This window comes from Aplidium turbinatum, chromosome 3 (genome assembly GCF_918807975.1).
Source record: "Aplidium turbinatum chromosome 3, kaAplTurb1.1, whole genome shotgun sequence".
Lineage (NCBI taxonomy): Eukaryota > Metazoa > Chordata > Ascidiacea > Aplousobranchia > Polyclinidae > Aplidium > Aplidium turbinatum.
Genome location: NC_137474.1, coordinates 31,069,853 through 31,085,817, shown reverse-complemented (window position 1 = coordinate 31,085,817; position 15,965 = coordinate 31,069,853). Strand labels below are relative to the sequence as shown.

The following is a 15,965-nucleotide window of genomic DNA, read 5'->3' as shown; positions in this document are numbered from 1 at the left end:
ATGGTGATATGAATTGGGAAGATGATAAGGAATACGAGCCTCTGAAACCAGCTGTTAGAGAAAAGTATACAAGAAAGTACATTCTTTTTCAATAAATGATAGAAGTTGTGTACTTGCTGATCGTAGGATGACTTTGGTACGCCAGCAGTCAGATCTTATGAGGTCGGTTCTTGGAAAAGATCAAGTGGCTGCAATGCTGCATCACCTTCGATGCTGCATCACCTAAGTATACCGCCAACGACAAAAAACGAGAGAAAAATCTCTGATGAAAAGTGAGAACCTTCTCAACTCAGCTTCTGCCATGCAGTTATGTTATGATGGGCGCGTTGTCGATAAAATAGATCGATATGTTTTCTTGGGCCAACTTGTTGATGATAATGGCATGAAGCACGAAAGTGTGCTTGCTGTTAAATCTTTTCCCAAAAGTGTGTCGGTCACTGCAGAACTGATTTTTGGCACCATCATCCACGAGGCTTGCAGAGTTCACCTATCCCAAGTATATTCAGTCATGGCTGATACGACTGCTCTCAACACAGGAAAAAAGTCCGGAGTCAATACTCGACTGGTCAATTATTTTAATGATAAACTTGGTCATGATATTCATACCCTTTAATGCATGTTCCACATAAACGAAATATATCTTTCTCATGTCATTTCTTTTGTGGACGGCGCCAAGAAGAGTCACGAAGCAATGCAAGACGTGGCTTTGCTTAACCAGATAGCAAGACTAGACAAGCCCAGTACTGAAACCTTGACACCAACTATTCTTACGCAATAACAGCTTCCAAGAGTAGAAAAATACAGAAAAACTTTCATCTTGATCAGCTGATCTCTGTTCATCAGGCGAAAATAGACCGAAAATCAGATTTTTTGAAATAACTTTTTTTCTGAAGCAGATAGACCTTAATATTCGCTACATCAGGTATAGGAAACCGACCCTTCTGCACATTTTGATACTAATTTTGTCGATCTATGATGAGCGGTTCCGGAGATACGGCCAAATTTCGAGATTTTGAGGCCTAAAAATTTCAAACCTCATGGACCACCTCAATATGACGTCATAATTGAAAAAAAATTTGGAGTGTAAAATTTTTTCCCCAAATACCACCAGATGGGACCCCAGGCATTTTGAATTTCAAAAATGGTGAAAAAATGAAACACCCTACTAGTTATCCCTACCAGCAAAAATTTGTTCCAAGAACCCAGTTAGCCTAACAGTTCATTTTTACATTGTAGTAACAGAATGAAAAGGCTAACCAAATGTGTGGCCTATCATTTTAACGTCGCTAAACGTTGAAATCGTGTAGAAAAGAGAACTTTGATGACTAGGATACGTTGCAAGCCTTAAAGCAGCCGGCGGCCATGGCCGCTTAAGTAGTGCTTGAATGACCGCCGGTGCTACCTCCTCCGTCGGCCAAGTTTGGCCGCCGGTTTCTTCTAGCCAATTATTTAATTTCGCAATAGAATGATCGTGGACTAAATGTCGAAAATATGTAGTATCAAAGAGTGACGCAGAATTAGGTCAGCGCATCATAGTCACTACTGTTGTATTGAATATATCCAGCTGCGATCACCAGCGCTGTAAGTCTTGTTTGCAATTCCCGATGTTTATTTTAATGAAGTGTTAATCCGAAGTGCTAATTTACATCGGCTGGCAATATTGTCGTTTTTATATCGATTCAATGTTGTCGGACATTGAATCGTTGTTAAAAAGGAGAACTAGGTTAGTTGACATCCGTAGGTAAAACACGTGTCTTCATAGTTGAGAACGCTGTGGGTTAGTGACTTCATACCCTCAATGGTGACATCATAACGGAATAAATGGTCAGGTTTTATGAAAGGCGGTATGCAGTTGAAACAATTTACTGAGCTGCGAGCAGTGATAACAATTTAGGGTCGTTAGATGGTCCCGCAATACCGGATTACAATCCCGATAAAGCATTTACTGCGTGGTACAACGATTCTATTACAGGACGTCGCCCAGACTTCAACAATGCTAAGTGATCATTTTAACATTGTTGCAAGTTTAATGCTATTTACTTGTGCTATCGTTATTGTATTTTGGCCTCCAAGCACGTAGATTTGGCCGCCGAGAAGGAGCTCTCGGTAGGCCACGATGGCTGCCAGAAAAAAACACGAGTTTTAAGGCCTGCGTTGAAACTGAGAAACATTCACAGAAACCCTTCGATACGTTGCATTTTTAAGATAATGTATTCAGACGTTGAATCAATGTACAAATGAACTGTTAGGCTAAATGGGTTCTCGGAACAAATCGAAGGGCTTCTGTGAATGTTTCCCAGTTTCAACGTATCCTAGCCAGCAAAGTTCTCTTTTCTACACGATTTCAACGTTAAGCGACGTTAAAACGATGTAAAAACGGCAATTTCTGCTGGTCGGGATAACTAGGCCACGGTACCCGATAATTTCCTTTCAATCCAAGCTGTAGGCCACACATTGGTTGATCCAAACTAATCATTTTAACTATTCAAAAGTACTAACTTATAGACATTAAACATGATTTTTTTTGTAACAGTTTCTTTTTTTTTTTTTTTTCCTTTCATATCTTAAATTTTTCTGAAAGTGTTGCGACCGTGCCAAATTTCTTTCAACTCAATAACTTACTTCGGTCACAAGCACGTTTTAACGTTCGCGTTTTGTCGCTTCTACCTTTTTCTACACCTTTGCTATGTTGACGTATTGTTTTTGATATCATGATCAGAAAGAAAAACAACTGAACTGACATGACGAATTCAAGCACGTTTTAACGTTCGCGTTTTGTCGCTTCTACCTTTGCTATGTTGACGTGTATTGTTTTTGATATGATGGTCAGAAATAAAAACAACTCAACTGAACTGACATAACGAATTTCAATTTAATAGTTCAAACATTTTATTTTTATTCCTTTCTGCACGATTTCAACGTTTAACGATGTAAAAACGGCAAGTTTGGATTTTCAGCTCTGACAACCATCAAGCACAAGAGACGAGCACAATTGCTGTCTGTGGAAGATGAACTTCGTGTGTGTCTGTTAAACACACGACCCACTATTAAAGACTTGTGCAAGAAACACCAGGCTCAAGTTTCTCATTGAATTTTTTATGAGAATAAATGTAATTTTTTACAGTTTGTATTTTTATTGTACGTAAATAAATCTCAACATGAGTATTTTAATTTTATTTTATTAATTAAACGATGTTTTTTGCATAAGGCAATTAAATTATGGAACAGAGGATCCTCGAGCTTGTGGAATGTTTCATTGGGTTCCGTTCCACCAAAAAGGTTGAAAACCAATGAGTTAGGTTATATTTCTATAATATTTCCTTGTGTTTGCATGCTTACACGTTTAATAGAAAACTATGCTGGTTGATACAGAAAAGTTTTGAGTAAAACCAACAATTAGAAAAAGTGACATTTTATCAAAACTAAGGATACATTAGAATTTTTTTGCTATGTTGGTGATTAGTTTGAAGTAGCAAAACACAATACCTACATAAAAATTTTCGTGTAACTAAAACTTTCGCGAAGTTTTGTTGCACGGTGTAATTCATTGATGTACAAGATAGTCATAACGAAAGTTTTATGATGTGGGTGTTTGCTCGAGATATCGCTAGTAAGTTCGAAATGATGAGTGGAAATAGATATTCGATCCTTGCAAGGTGAACAAATTGCTTTCTGGCATTATATCTAACATGAAGTACTTCACAGCCTGCCATGAATCTCAAAAGCACCACGCAATGTTAATGTTTGTTGACTTGTACCTAGATTTCACAAATGATAAAACAAAGTGCGAATCCAGTAGTTTCGTATACCTGTGCACTGTGCAGTGTGCAATGAAATATTATAAAAACTTTTAAAACCGAAAGTTCACCAAGGTTGACAATAAATATTTAATGACAGACCAGGTCGAAATGAAGTCGGCCATGGTAGATTAGCTGACTAATAATTCTATGCGCGGAGTTTCAATGAATATCATGAGCAACTTCGTTCAACTGAGTCCACCAGGGCTTGAACCGTAGTCGCTAGATCTTGTCATTACTTTCTTTACAAAAGCAAGGGTCAATTTATTACGTTAATAGAGTGGATTTACTTTAATGCAGACACTTTGTCAATCACATTGACATACCCGCGACCCGCGTAATGGTTGCTTATATTGTGTCAGTCAAAATTTAACTCCCAACTGAAACAGCTTATTCTTAAAAGCATAACATGATGCGCTAGAAATGCAATCATTACCAGTGATTTTAATGGAAAAATTCCCAGGTTAGGTAATTGTTCTCTGCCCAGGACTTCAAAATCGCAATTTTTTTTCCTCAACGGCTTGACGTTTTTTCAAATTAGAATAGAATTCTTTTTCTGGTAACACTCACGGCGAAAGGTACCGCCACTTTCTACTCTAAAACCACACAAAATTTTCTAAAAATGACATCTCATATCATTACCAGTGATTTCAATGTCTCTTATGCGGACAGGGTTCAACTTTCTATCACCGACCATTATTCCAGTTGTCTTCCATGAAAGCACGTTTGCCCCAGCTTCTAATTCCGCCTGAACCACAATATATAGTGTACATGATTATTGGTAATATTAATGAATTAATCTATTTTTAGATGGTTTTCCACAGCACATGCAAGCATTACATTGGTAGAATGACAATGGAAGTGATAATGCATTTCCACAGCATTATCAGTTATTACTTGTCTTTCAATATCTTAATTATAGTAGATGGTCTATCTTGAACCAGATCAATTTAATTGGTTCAACTATAAAAAGCTGCTCTGAAATCGTTTCGCAAGATAAGTCTATCTCAAAGCAAACAGATTTCCTTCTTCAAGCGCAAAAACGATATAAAGAAACAGATAAATGGAATGTGTCTGCGTCACATACTGTACAAAACTGAGTTTATTTGGTCGACCTGCATCAAAGCAAAACAAAAAGATTGATGCATGTGAGCCAGAATATAATATATCAAAAGAAATAGCTATTGCGTGAAGGCGCCAATGACAACACAAAGGCATAAACGATTATTGACATAATTATACTGTATAGCATTGGCATCAGCAGACATAAATTATTTATCACGGTGGTATCAGCATAACTTCTACTGAATGCTAATTAAGCTTAGCAAGACAAACAACTGATTCTTGACGTTCAAGACAACACTCAACACAAAGCAAAGAATATAAGCTTCATTAGCGTATCAAAGTGGGTAAAGTACCAATTACGATACAGATTTCGACCAAAACTAGTACAGATACTAAAGTTCGCAATGAAGATCAATATAATAATGATCACCGATACGCATTTGTTGTCAAATTTGACACACACATCAACATCAATCTAATAATAAATATTAAATATATACTATTAATTGAAAAAAATTGAATGCAGTAATATTGACTACATTTTAAAGTACATGTAGTTCAAACAGAAATAGAAAATGTTAAGAGGAAATATAATTGTGAAGAAAGAGGCGTTCTTCCCGGCTATCAGCACAAGGCTGAGCACTCACTAGTACAGCGAGCAGTTGCGATTCGCTAACCATAACGGTGTAGCTTCCACGCTATTCAGACCATCCAATCAACAATATGTTTCTCGGCAGCCGATTTGTAGCAAGAATTGACAGCGATAGACACCGACAACGAGCCCAGCCTCATGGGCGAAACACGGTGTCTATCGCTGTCAATTCTTGCTACAAATCGGCTGCCGAGAAACAGGAAATATAATGTTCATGACAAAGTCCAAATTGAAATTCTTCTGTTGCAGATCGCGATTTCAGGTATTGAACCCTCTTCAGTACAAAAAGGTTGTCAATATTACTGGATTCAATTTTTTTCACTAAATTAGATGCTTTTGTATCTGCTTTACGCGATCCTCTATTGACTTTACGTTAATCAGGGTTTAAAGTGTCGAAATTCTCTTTTTTTCATATACTATTAATACTACAAAAAGTGCTCAATGCCAAGCAAAAAGCCAAGTAGAGCAAATTACATCAAATATAATTACTACTTTCTAAAACCTCTACAGCCTATTTCACCCTAAAAGGGGGATCATCAGAATTCAGAAGGCCCTTATTCAGATAGAATTCTATTTGAGGTTTTAGAAATTAGTAACTATATTTGATCAACATCAATCTATGTATTAGTAAAAACGACTTTGATTTGATTGGTAACATTGTTGACACTAAAACTGCACGCACTAACCTTCCATAGTCTCCACTCTGTGCCGGTTGTGTTGAGGAATATGTTTCGCCTGTTGTCGTGAGAGGTTTGACACTGGCTGTTTTGCACCTAGACACAAAAGAACATTGAGTTTGTCACAATTTTCCCTTCTTGTTAGGGCGGTTTAGAACAACAACAGTTCGAAATAGTTTGTTGTCTTATCAAGCAGTTTGTTTTTGAGAGATAAGAACAGTTTCGTTTTGCTGTCGATTTAAAAAATTAAAAGGATCTTCGAACGCAGAAAGAACCCTAAAGTTTCAAGAGGATGGCCTTGCGCCATCTTCTGTAAAAAATTATACCCGTCGCTGGTTTGAGATAGCAAGTGATCAATACAAAGGATTTGAAACAATTTCAAAACATTTTTATTAAAACTATTTTTCTTGCAAAAAATTTTTTTCAAACCGCATTTCATACAATCATGTGAAATTTAGTTTTGACCAAAAAACACGTTTCGAAGAGAGCAACTTCGTGACACTCTCTGGGAGTAATTGGTCATCTTTATCTACTCAGAATAGAGATGATAACGCTGACTACCCTGAGGGGCTATTAAAGGACCAGCAGCAAGAACCAAGAAATAGGCTCAGACCCATTAGTTGAGAGAAGGGGCAATACGTTTTACAGAGGAATGAAAGATGGGACATACAGTTAAACTTTACATATGTTCGGTGGTTGAAGACCTAGATCAGAACTTCTCAAACTGCGTGCCGTGAAACGGTCGCAAGTGTACCGTAAAAGTCAAGTGATTTGAATGTTGCAGCCGTAGCGTAAAGCTGTGAAGTGTCAAGTTAGTTCAGATGGGAACATTTGCTTCTGTGCTACAACAAACCGTCAATTAAACGCCTATATCGCTTGATCATTAGACCGCTCCTAACTGATGTCAAGATTATTTATGCACAAAGCAAGCAGCCAGACACCTTTTACATTGGAGTAAAAGTGAATGATTTTGCTGTTGTACGTTAAGTGGAGCAACTTTTAACACTAGAATTACCAAGGTGTCCTATAGGAATCCGAAAGGACACCGGGTCTTCTTTAATCTGCAATTGCCGCTTCGGACTAAGAGCTTTTGTTCTGAAATTCTTTGACTTTTAACAAAATTTAGTAGACATAATGTTACCGTGTTGCCCGAATTCCAAATATATTTGTTCAAGATTGTTGCAATCGACTTATATCGCCTTGTTGATTTTACACCCTAGAATTACCACGGTGTCCTGTAGGACACCAGAAAGCATTTTACTCTGTATTGGCTTAATAACCGTATTTTAAATCTAAATCTCTTTTGTTATCAATAGCTGCCTGTCGAAACTCACTCATTATGATACAACAGCAAGTCTTTGATTTGTAACACAGCAACATCAAGGTTTTTACATTTACATTTCACACACTTTAGTACCTATGTAAAGTACCAACCAAAAGCTAAAAAACAGTCTGTCTATTATCCACCATGCATTCTACGCCAGATGTGGACACCACCACGGCTGCTAAAAAGCCATGTGTGATCGGTTTCTACAATGAGAACAAAGTCGGCGTCGACGTTTTTGATCAAATGGCTTGTTTGTAGAGTACAGTACGCGATCAGTATCCAGGAGGTGACCATTAGCTGTATGGGGTAACATCCTCGATATAGCCGCAATCAACGCATGTGCCCTTTCTATAAAGTCGACTGGTAACCATATTATCACGAAGAGACTTTATATATACTCGAGTTCATTGAATGTTTGTGCCACCAACTACAACACAACACAACTATAATTGTCATGACACCTGGGTCAAGAAAACGCAGGAAATGCTATAGAAGAGGCTTTAACAATGCAACGACATTTACGTGTTCCAAGTGTCAGAATCCTACCTGTGGAAAGTGTTCGCAAAATGATTGAAAAGTTGTTTTTGTGAAATTCAGCGGGTGTTACAAATGATAATGTGATGCATTATATATATGACTGGTCACAAGTGTACTCATTTATGTTTCTTTTACATCTGCAGGCTAGTCTAAGATTGCTAAACCGTGTCCCATAAAGTGCTTAAGGTATTTCTTATGCTTTTTTGTTCGAAATAGGTTTTCAACAATACAAGTTGCATGCAAATGTGTTTCTTGAGAATCTGCTTTCATTTAGAATACATAATAATAGTAAAACACTAGCAGTTAGACAGAAAAACGCTGCATCACTGAAGGTGTCCTATAGGACACCGTGGCAATTTTAGGGTGTAAAAAATCCTGGTAATTCTAGTGTTAAGCAACTTCTATCATGTATATTGTAACCTGTAGTTAGTTCACCATAACAGCTTCAATCAACAGTCAATGAAAACAATGTTTCAAAAAAAAAAACGTTTATGTGGTAAGTCAATGTGCCGCGGTAGATTCTGAAATTATATGGTGAGCACAAGTCTAAAAAGTTTGACAACCACAACTGGTCTAGAGTAGATACATGGACGCATGCGCCACGCTGCCGACAAAATGTATTTGTGTTTTCACGACGAAATACTGTTTGTCTACGAACAATTGCACGCAAAATGTATGAAGTCGATTACAATCAAATACTGTATATCCATTAACCTCATCTGAATCTCACATTACGCGAAACGCCCATTTACTGTTTTCATTCTCAACGGACAAGTTTATAAATAACTACTTGAAAGGTTGAGAAAGCTTGCTAAAAATGTTGGATCAGTAAACTGAAGTGCCTGGAGTTGTTGGAAGTGCAGTCTTTAATTGTATACTGGCAAACATCTTTTTAAACAGAAGTGATCACCGTTTAAACAACATCGCCAGTCAAAGTACAACCGTAGCTGCTTCCTCTGTTTGATCAAAAGTACAAAATTAAACAATGAAGGATTAAAACTACAGTGCCAATGAATAACATTGACAGGCAGCACAGGCCTTAGGTACGGTTGTTGGGAGGATTTTAAACTTTCTGAAGTTGCCTACAGCCGAGCACTTTGAAAAAAAAACAACCACACAGAATCCAAAGGAATCTATTGGACAAAGACATGAAACGATTTATTATTGCAGTACTAGTACGGTATGCAAATTTTATTTCTAGTTTTTGACTGTTAGGTTTACAAATGTACAAGTAACACAAAAACATGTTCCTTGATGAAACAGAGCATGAGCGTAATAAAACAAGGCCTCATATCTCGTACACGCAACATTGTGCAGCATCACTAAACAAATTATATCAGTCTCCGAGAAAATATGAATGCTGAACGAAAAAAATATGAATGATAAACGAAAAAAAAAAAGAGGATTGCATAGACACTTTTGTTATGGAATTGAAACAGTGACCAACTTCTGTTATTTGGGTGGTCAAATAAATGAAAGCGGTGGATGCGAAACAGCTGTGATAAGGGCAAGGCTGGGTTGGCCAAAGTTCAGGGAATGTGGGGAAATGTTATATGGAAAAAAGTTTTTGTTAAAAATAAAAGGAAAAGTCAATCGGAAATTTCTTTGTGAAATTTGTTGTATTTTGTTATTATCCCGTGGTGGCTAACTGCTCCTGAACCATCAACGGCTCCAAAAAATGACCAACTGTTCATTCACTCTTTCCTTAATTATCAAGCAATTGATGGTGCCATTGCAGGTGTAGCTCTGAAAAGTTTTGGAAAACATATGTGGGTCAGATGCATCAATTTTGTACCCTGTAGTCTCCAGAACGCATTTTTGCAGTTTCGGTATTTCTTAAGGTTGCAGTCTACTTTTTTAGGCTTTAAGTTACAGTTTAAATATGTGCCCCCCTATGTAATGCTATTTTTCAATGGAAATTGTTAACTTCATAGCAAAAATTTTGGATTTATCACAAAATTGCCCACTTTTTTTTGGATTTTTTACATTTTTAGTTCTGCAATTCCCTTGTGATTTTTTACAGGCAAATACTGTAGTGCTAAAGTGACTTTTATTTAACACTGTGCAGCTTTAGCTACATTGTAATGTTGAAATGACACTGGCTTTACAATTTTGGCCTTGTATTTTTCTCAATTTTACGAATCTGCAATTTTGGCTCCACTATGTTGTAGTCTCCAGAACGACCCATGGTACTACTCTACCAATGCCTATTGCCTACTCTGTGTTCCTGTTTGGGTGTAAAATCATGCAAATTTATATATAAACAAACCTACAAAACAAAAAAACAGATTTATTAAAAAGTGTGATAATAGTTCACTCTTCTATGGAAGCTATTTAGCCTGGCTCCAAAATTGTGTAGTCTCCAGAACAAACTTTAACTAAAAATTTATGCTTCCCTGTTTAAAATGGCAAACATTCTTCCAGTATGTGATGGACTAGTATGCTCACTTGGCAGGATTTCATAGAGAGGACTCGCAATAAATAAAAGATTAGGAATTTATTTGTTATTGAATTTGTCTGTAGTCTCCAGAACACTGTAGTCTCCAGAACTTTTTTTTTTTTCGTAAAACCAGTTGTACAGCACTCCTTTGTACAATTATTTTTACATGTAATGTTACAATAAAAGTTGCTCATAAGAAATGATACCTGTTGAAGCATTCTATAACCTATTTTTGATCTTAGAGAACATAGATACAGTTAAAGTTGTTAAATTTTAATTTAGCTGTGATTGTGAGGTGCTTTTTACGCATATTTGATTGGCAATGGCTCCATATGAAAAAAGTACTTTAAGGACAAGGAAATTCAGAGAGCGTCTTTGCAAAAATGTAAAAGAACATTCACAGTTTAAAGACAGAGATTCACAAAGGAAGCGATTGGCTTATGCAGAAAAAATGGAAAAAAAATGAAGGCATCGCCTCATGATCTTGCGTATCATAGAAACATGAAAAGAGCAAAAATGATAGCATACAGAGAGAAGAAGATGCAGCAGTTGAAAAATACGACTATGAACACCTCTGATGTGAGTGCAAGTACTAGCAGTGGTCCAGCTCCACAACTGCACTCAACACCAAAGACTGACGAGCATCAAAGGCAGATAAAGAATGTGGCACGAAAAGTACGGCGCCATAAAGACAAGGAAATGTCTCTTTTAAAAGTAAGAGTAACCAATTTAAAGGAAAAAAACTATCTTTAAAGAAAAGATTTCGAAAGGTAGTTGAAGCATTCATAACTGACAGTGATGATGATATAAAAAATACTTCGTCCTTACCTACCTGTGCTAATTCACCAAATGTCAGTGCAAATTTAAGCAAAGTTTTGTGGGATACAATGAGCCCGAATGGATAAAGCAAAGTTAAACGAAAGTTGACTATCAATCAAAGTTGACTATCAAAGAGACTATCATACTGCATAGATATCTGGAAAATTTAGCTGTCTTTTCCCAAAAATTATTTGGTATTAAAACTTATCAGTTGCCAAAATTTAATTTGTAGTCTGCAAAACAAAAAAATCTTTATTTCTCATGATACTTACCAAATACATTATAACTATTGCTAGCATATGATTTATTACTACCTTGAGGTCAAACAATACATGACTTTGGCTGAAGTATCAGAATATTTAGGTACATTATCGCACAACTGCAGTAAACCTGCTAGAAACTGATAAAATGGTATACTCACACTGATATTTAATTTTCAGTATAAAAACATGATATTTTTTGGGGGCAGTTTTTTGATTTAGTTGGTAGAGAAGTATCTCAAGACTTTTAAATCAAAATTTTATGGCAACAAGCATTCTGAATTTTTTCTCCGTTCTGGAGACTACAGGTACAAAATTGATGCATCTGACCCATGTGGTATCTGACAGAAGAGCTTGCACCGTTGGCTTTTTTCAGTCAGAGTGTGAAAACTTCAACCAAAGAACTGATGGCACAAAAAATGATCTTAGTTAAAAATGACGGTGTGTGCACAAAAAGGTTTGGCTCTGGATTTGGAAAACCTTGTTTCCCTGAACTCCCAGCAGACACATCCAGGGATCTCCAGGACTACATTGGAGAAGACTCTTGGTCATTTTTTAAAATCTTGAAAATTGACTCAGCATTTTTAAGTGAACCTATCGAAAGCTGGGATGACAATGAGACTTACAAAATTGCAAAAATAATTGTGAATAACATCAGTGTGGTTAATGACACAGCAGAGCGAGGAGTCAAACTGGTCCAGGATTTTCATGGGACTGCTCTCAAGGAAGAATGATACCAAAACATTTTACAAGTAGTAGAGAATTCCCAAAAAAAATTACCAAACCAAAGAAATAGGAAAATAGATTTAGCGTCATGGTATCTGACAATCTAATTGCGAGTTTACTGTTTCATTACCTGTGTGACCTTTATGATGTGAAATTCGTGTAAGGTTATTGCTGTACAATAAATCTCACAATTACAATAGATGTTAAGTTGCATTTGTTGAAACTTTGCATATTTGAAGTTAAGTCCAAGCGGTTACGTTAACTTAAACTTATGAAAAGCAGGATTTCCGCCACCTAGTGGCTAGAATCTTTAAAACTAGCAGCAAAAATGAACTCACCACCCTTGAAAATGGGGGGTTAGACACCAGTTTTGCTTCAATTGGATGAACATTTAAGGAGATAATTGTTGTTATGTTTTGGCCACTAGAGACAGTATTGCGCTAAGGGAGAGTACAAACCTGCCCATATTTCTGCTTCCCATTGGCCAATTCAGATAATTTTTTTTAAAAATTATGCAGAATGAAGAGGGGTATGTTTCCAAAGTAAATATGCGGTTGCATCTTGTAAGCAGCTCCATCTAGTGGCGATAATGTGAAGAAAATGCCGTTAGTCCCCTTAGAACAGGGGTCCGCAAATACTTTTTGGTGCGACCCAAAAAGCAATCGTTCGAAGTCTTCGCGACCCAAACGTTTCAGAAGCATATAATTTTGCTCAAAACACTTTGCAAATTAATATCAATTCCAATACGGTCGTCCCCACTTATTAAGGCCACATCGGGACCGGACGATTTTGGCTGCGGGAGACAATTTTCTACCACTCCTATACCTTCAGTAATTCCGGAATGGACCAAATTGGGCTTCATAAGCGGGTGGACCTATTAATCGACTGCATGGGCGCCGATCCCTATAGGACAGCGGGGACATGTCCCCACCATCTTTTTACATGTCCTCGCCATCTTTTTCCATGTCCTCCAGTCTCCGCCATCTTTTTACATTATTACCAGTCAAACGTTTAAAATCTATTGAAAGGAGGGGACAACATTTTTGTTTTATGCGAGGAAACGTGTGGTAGACGAATATCCTGAGTTCTCTGACACGAGTCCCCTGCACAAGAACTACGCTTCTTTCGAAAGCAGGGCAATGGAAAGTCGGTGGAAAATTTTCGAATGATATTCAAGAAGATGCCATCCGTTGTTCGGCAAGTGGAACTTTTTGTGCGACCTTTGCTCATTTCACTAGCCAGTTCTTGTTGAGCTGAAAGTTCATTTTCAACTTTGCGACGTGTCAAAAAGTGGTTACGATCTACCATGACACAGAAACGGCTAAACCATGCAATGGTCTGCCATGTTCACAATAAAGTTTTGAATTCGATCAACCTCCATGACCTCTCCAAGGACTTTGTTTTTAATTCGCAGGAGACTCGTTGCCGAGTGTTTGGATGTCTACTGTCCCATGCTGACGTAATAATATGACAATTAAAAGTAGCCTAGCCTATATAGCCTACATCGCATTAGACTTGTACCCATAGGCGCCGGGTTTTGAAAATTGCCGGGGGGGCAAACTTTCTAGCCGACCGATTGCTTACATTCAAAATGCTGATGTTTGTTTGCGTCTATCTGCCATTGTATATCGCCAAGCTTTATAATGTAGGCTCAGGCCTCGAAATTCACGGCGGACATGGGCACATGGCCGCCGTCACAGCATGTGATGTCCGCGGGAAGTACCATCTAGATCGGTCATATTTGTCCGCCGAGAAATAACACAGGAACTAGCGATACAAATCGTCATTGCATAGCACGAACAATTGCTATGATAATATTATTTTCCAGCGCATTCCAGCGCGCATCTAGAAAATGTGAAAACTGTATCCCGTAGCTTCCATTCAAGAAGGAAAACTTTCGATCTTTACGTTGCTTCAACGATTGATGACATTGAATCAGCGTAACAAAGGTGAATTCTTCGCTAAAAATCGATAGGAGTACACTACTTCTACACTAATCACGCGCAATTTAGTTCAAGTTTTACGTCACAATGTCTGGCTTTGATCTCCGAGTAATATTGATACCGCAAGGTTGGTTACTAAATTAGATTATACGAGTAGGCTATTACAGCAAGATGCAACAAAACTTGTTAAGTTTTGGTATTACAGTAAGAAAGAAAAGACTCAAGGAAAATTCACTTTCGTTCACATGACACGCAAAAATAAACTTAAAGAAAAAAGCCTGTGAAACTTTGCACAGCAGAAAATAGTAGCGTTCTCGGCAGTCGAGTGTAGCAGGAACTCAGCGATAGACACGCGTTTCGCCCATGAGGCTGGGCTCATCAGTACCGCACCACTAGTTCCCGCCGTTGGTGTAGAAATTTTCCGACTCCTGCCCAGAGCATTGTGACGCAATAAGCCACACGACCTCGTTCGGTGGAAGTTAATCAGTTATGCAGTCCTCGAAATTAGCGGCGGCACACGGCAATTGCCGTGGTTAAAGCCGCCGCAAACGTCATAATGGCCATTCTGCTACGGCAATAAAAATGCCGTCGCAAAATGAGCATTTAATTCGGACAAAAATTGTTCAAAATTTCTTTCTGTTTGATTTACTCGCAGCGTGAGTTTAATCAGCAGAAACATCGCACCAAGACCTCACCTCGGACTATTCTGCTTGCTGTGAACACTCACACAGTCTTCGAAATTAGCATATTGTTACTTCGCAAAAACGTTGACGAGGCCAAACGGCAAAAGTTGAAATTCATTCGGCATTTGCTGTGAACGTTTATTACGAAAAAATTGTACCAAAACATGTAAAACGAGAAGAGAAAAAAAATAATTGAATAGTCTATCATGACCACTGTTTGATTTGTTGTGATATAATAATACCAAAAGTAGCGACCAACGCGATACGCACGCTGTTACGGTGATTCACCTTATAACTCATTGGGGGGAAAAGTAAGTTAATTTTAGGTTGATTCAACGTTCGAGTCAGCACAAATCGATTTAATTTTCGGCGAGTTATATCGCGTAACAACAATGCCCAATAAGAAATTTACGTTCGTTTTACATTAATTCGACATCTAGCGATGTTAAATTATCATGAAATAACGTTAATAGCTCCCTGTGAGAAGATTGCCTCGATTTACGTATACAGTACACTAACATAATTTCGGCACAATTAGGACACTGCGAGCAACACTAGGGACGGTACATTACGGGGCGCGCAACTCCGTTGTTCCTTCAACATTAGAAGGGTCAATTGCCAATTTGACATTTTTTACGCTTTACTGCTGGCTTGCTTTTAACTAAAAACCTTAAATTACTTTAAAACCAACTTTACTCTTCTTATATTACCCCTAAAAAGTAAAATATTATATAAATTACAAAAAAACGTAACCCTTCTAGTGTTGCGGATAAGCCAAAAGCGGATGAAGTTTCGCATCCCTATGATTTACAATCCCTAGAGCAACACAAAGTATGTTGGATAAAGAACTAGTCAGAATCGGAATCATCGGAGGATGAGGTTGTCGCGTCGTTACTGGAATACTTGAAGACGCAAAACTGCCCGTTCATGAACGCGCGATGCCATATGATCGGAAGCATTACTTTTTTTTACTGTCGAAGAACCATTTATCCAATTTTGTACCACTTTTTATATTCGCAACGACACCGGTCAAAAATAA

General features: G+C 37.7%; 1 protein-coding gene across 1 annotated transcript in view; it reads right to left on the bottom strand.

The window, feature by feature from the left end:
- Nucleotides 1–15,965, bottom strand: part of LOC145766698 (endosome/lysosome-associated apoptosis and autophagy regulator family member 2-like) — a 48,991-nt gene that overhangs the window by 25,275 nt on the left and 7,751 nt on the right. The window contains exons 4-5 of the mRNA XM_082578408.1: nt 6,201–6,287; nt 4,440–4,545 (exon numbers count right to left, since the gene is read on the bottom strand). Of these exons, the coding sequence (XP_082434534.1) occupies nt 4,440–4,545; nt 6,201–6,287 (193 nt within the window). The remainder of the gene's footprint in view (nt 1–4,439; nt 4,546–6,200; nt 6,288–15,965) is intronic.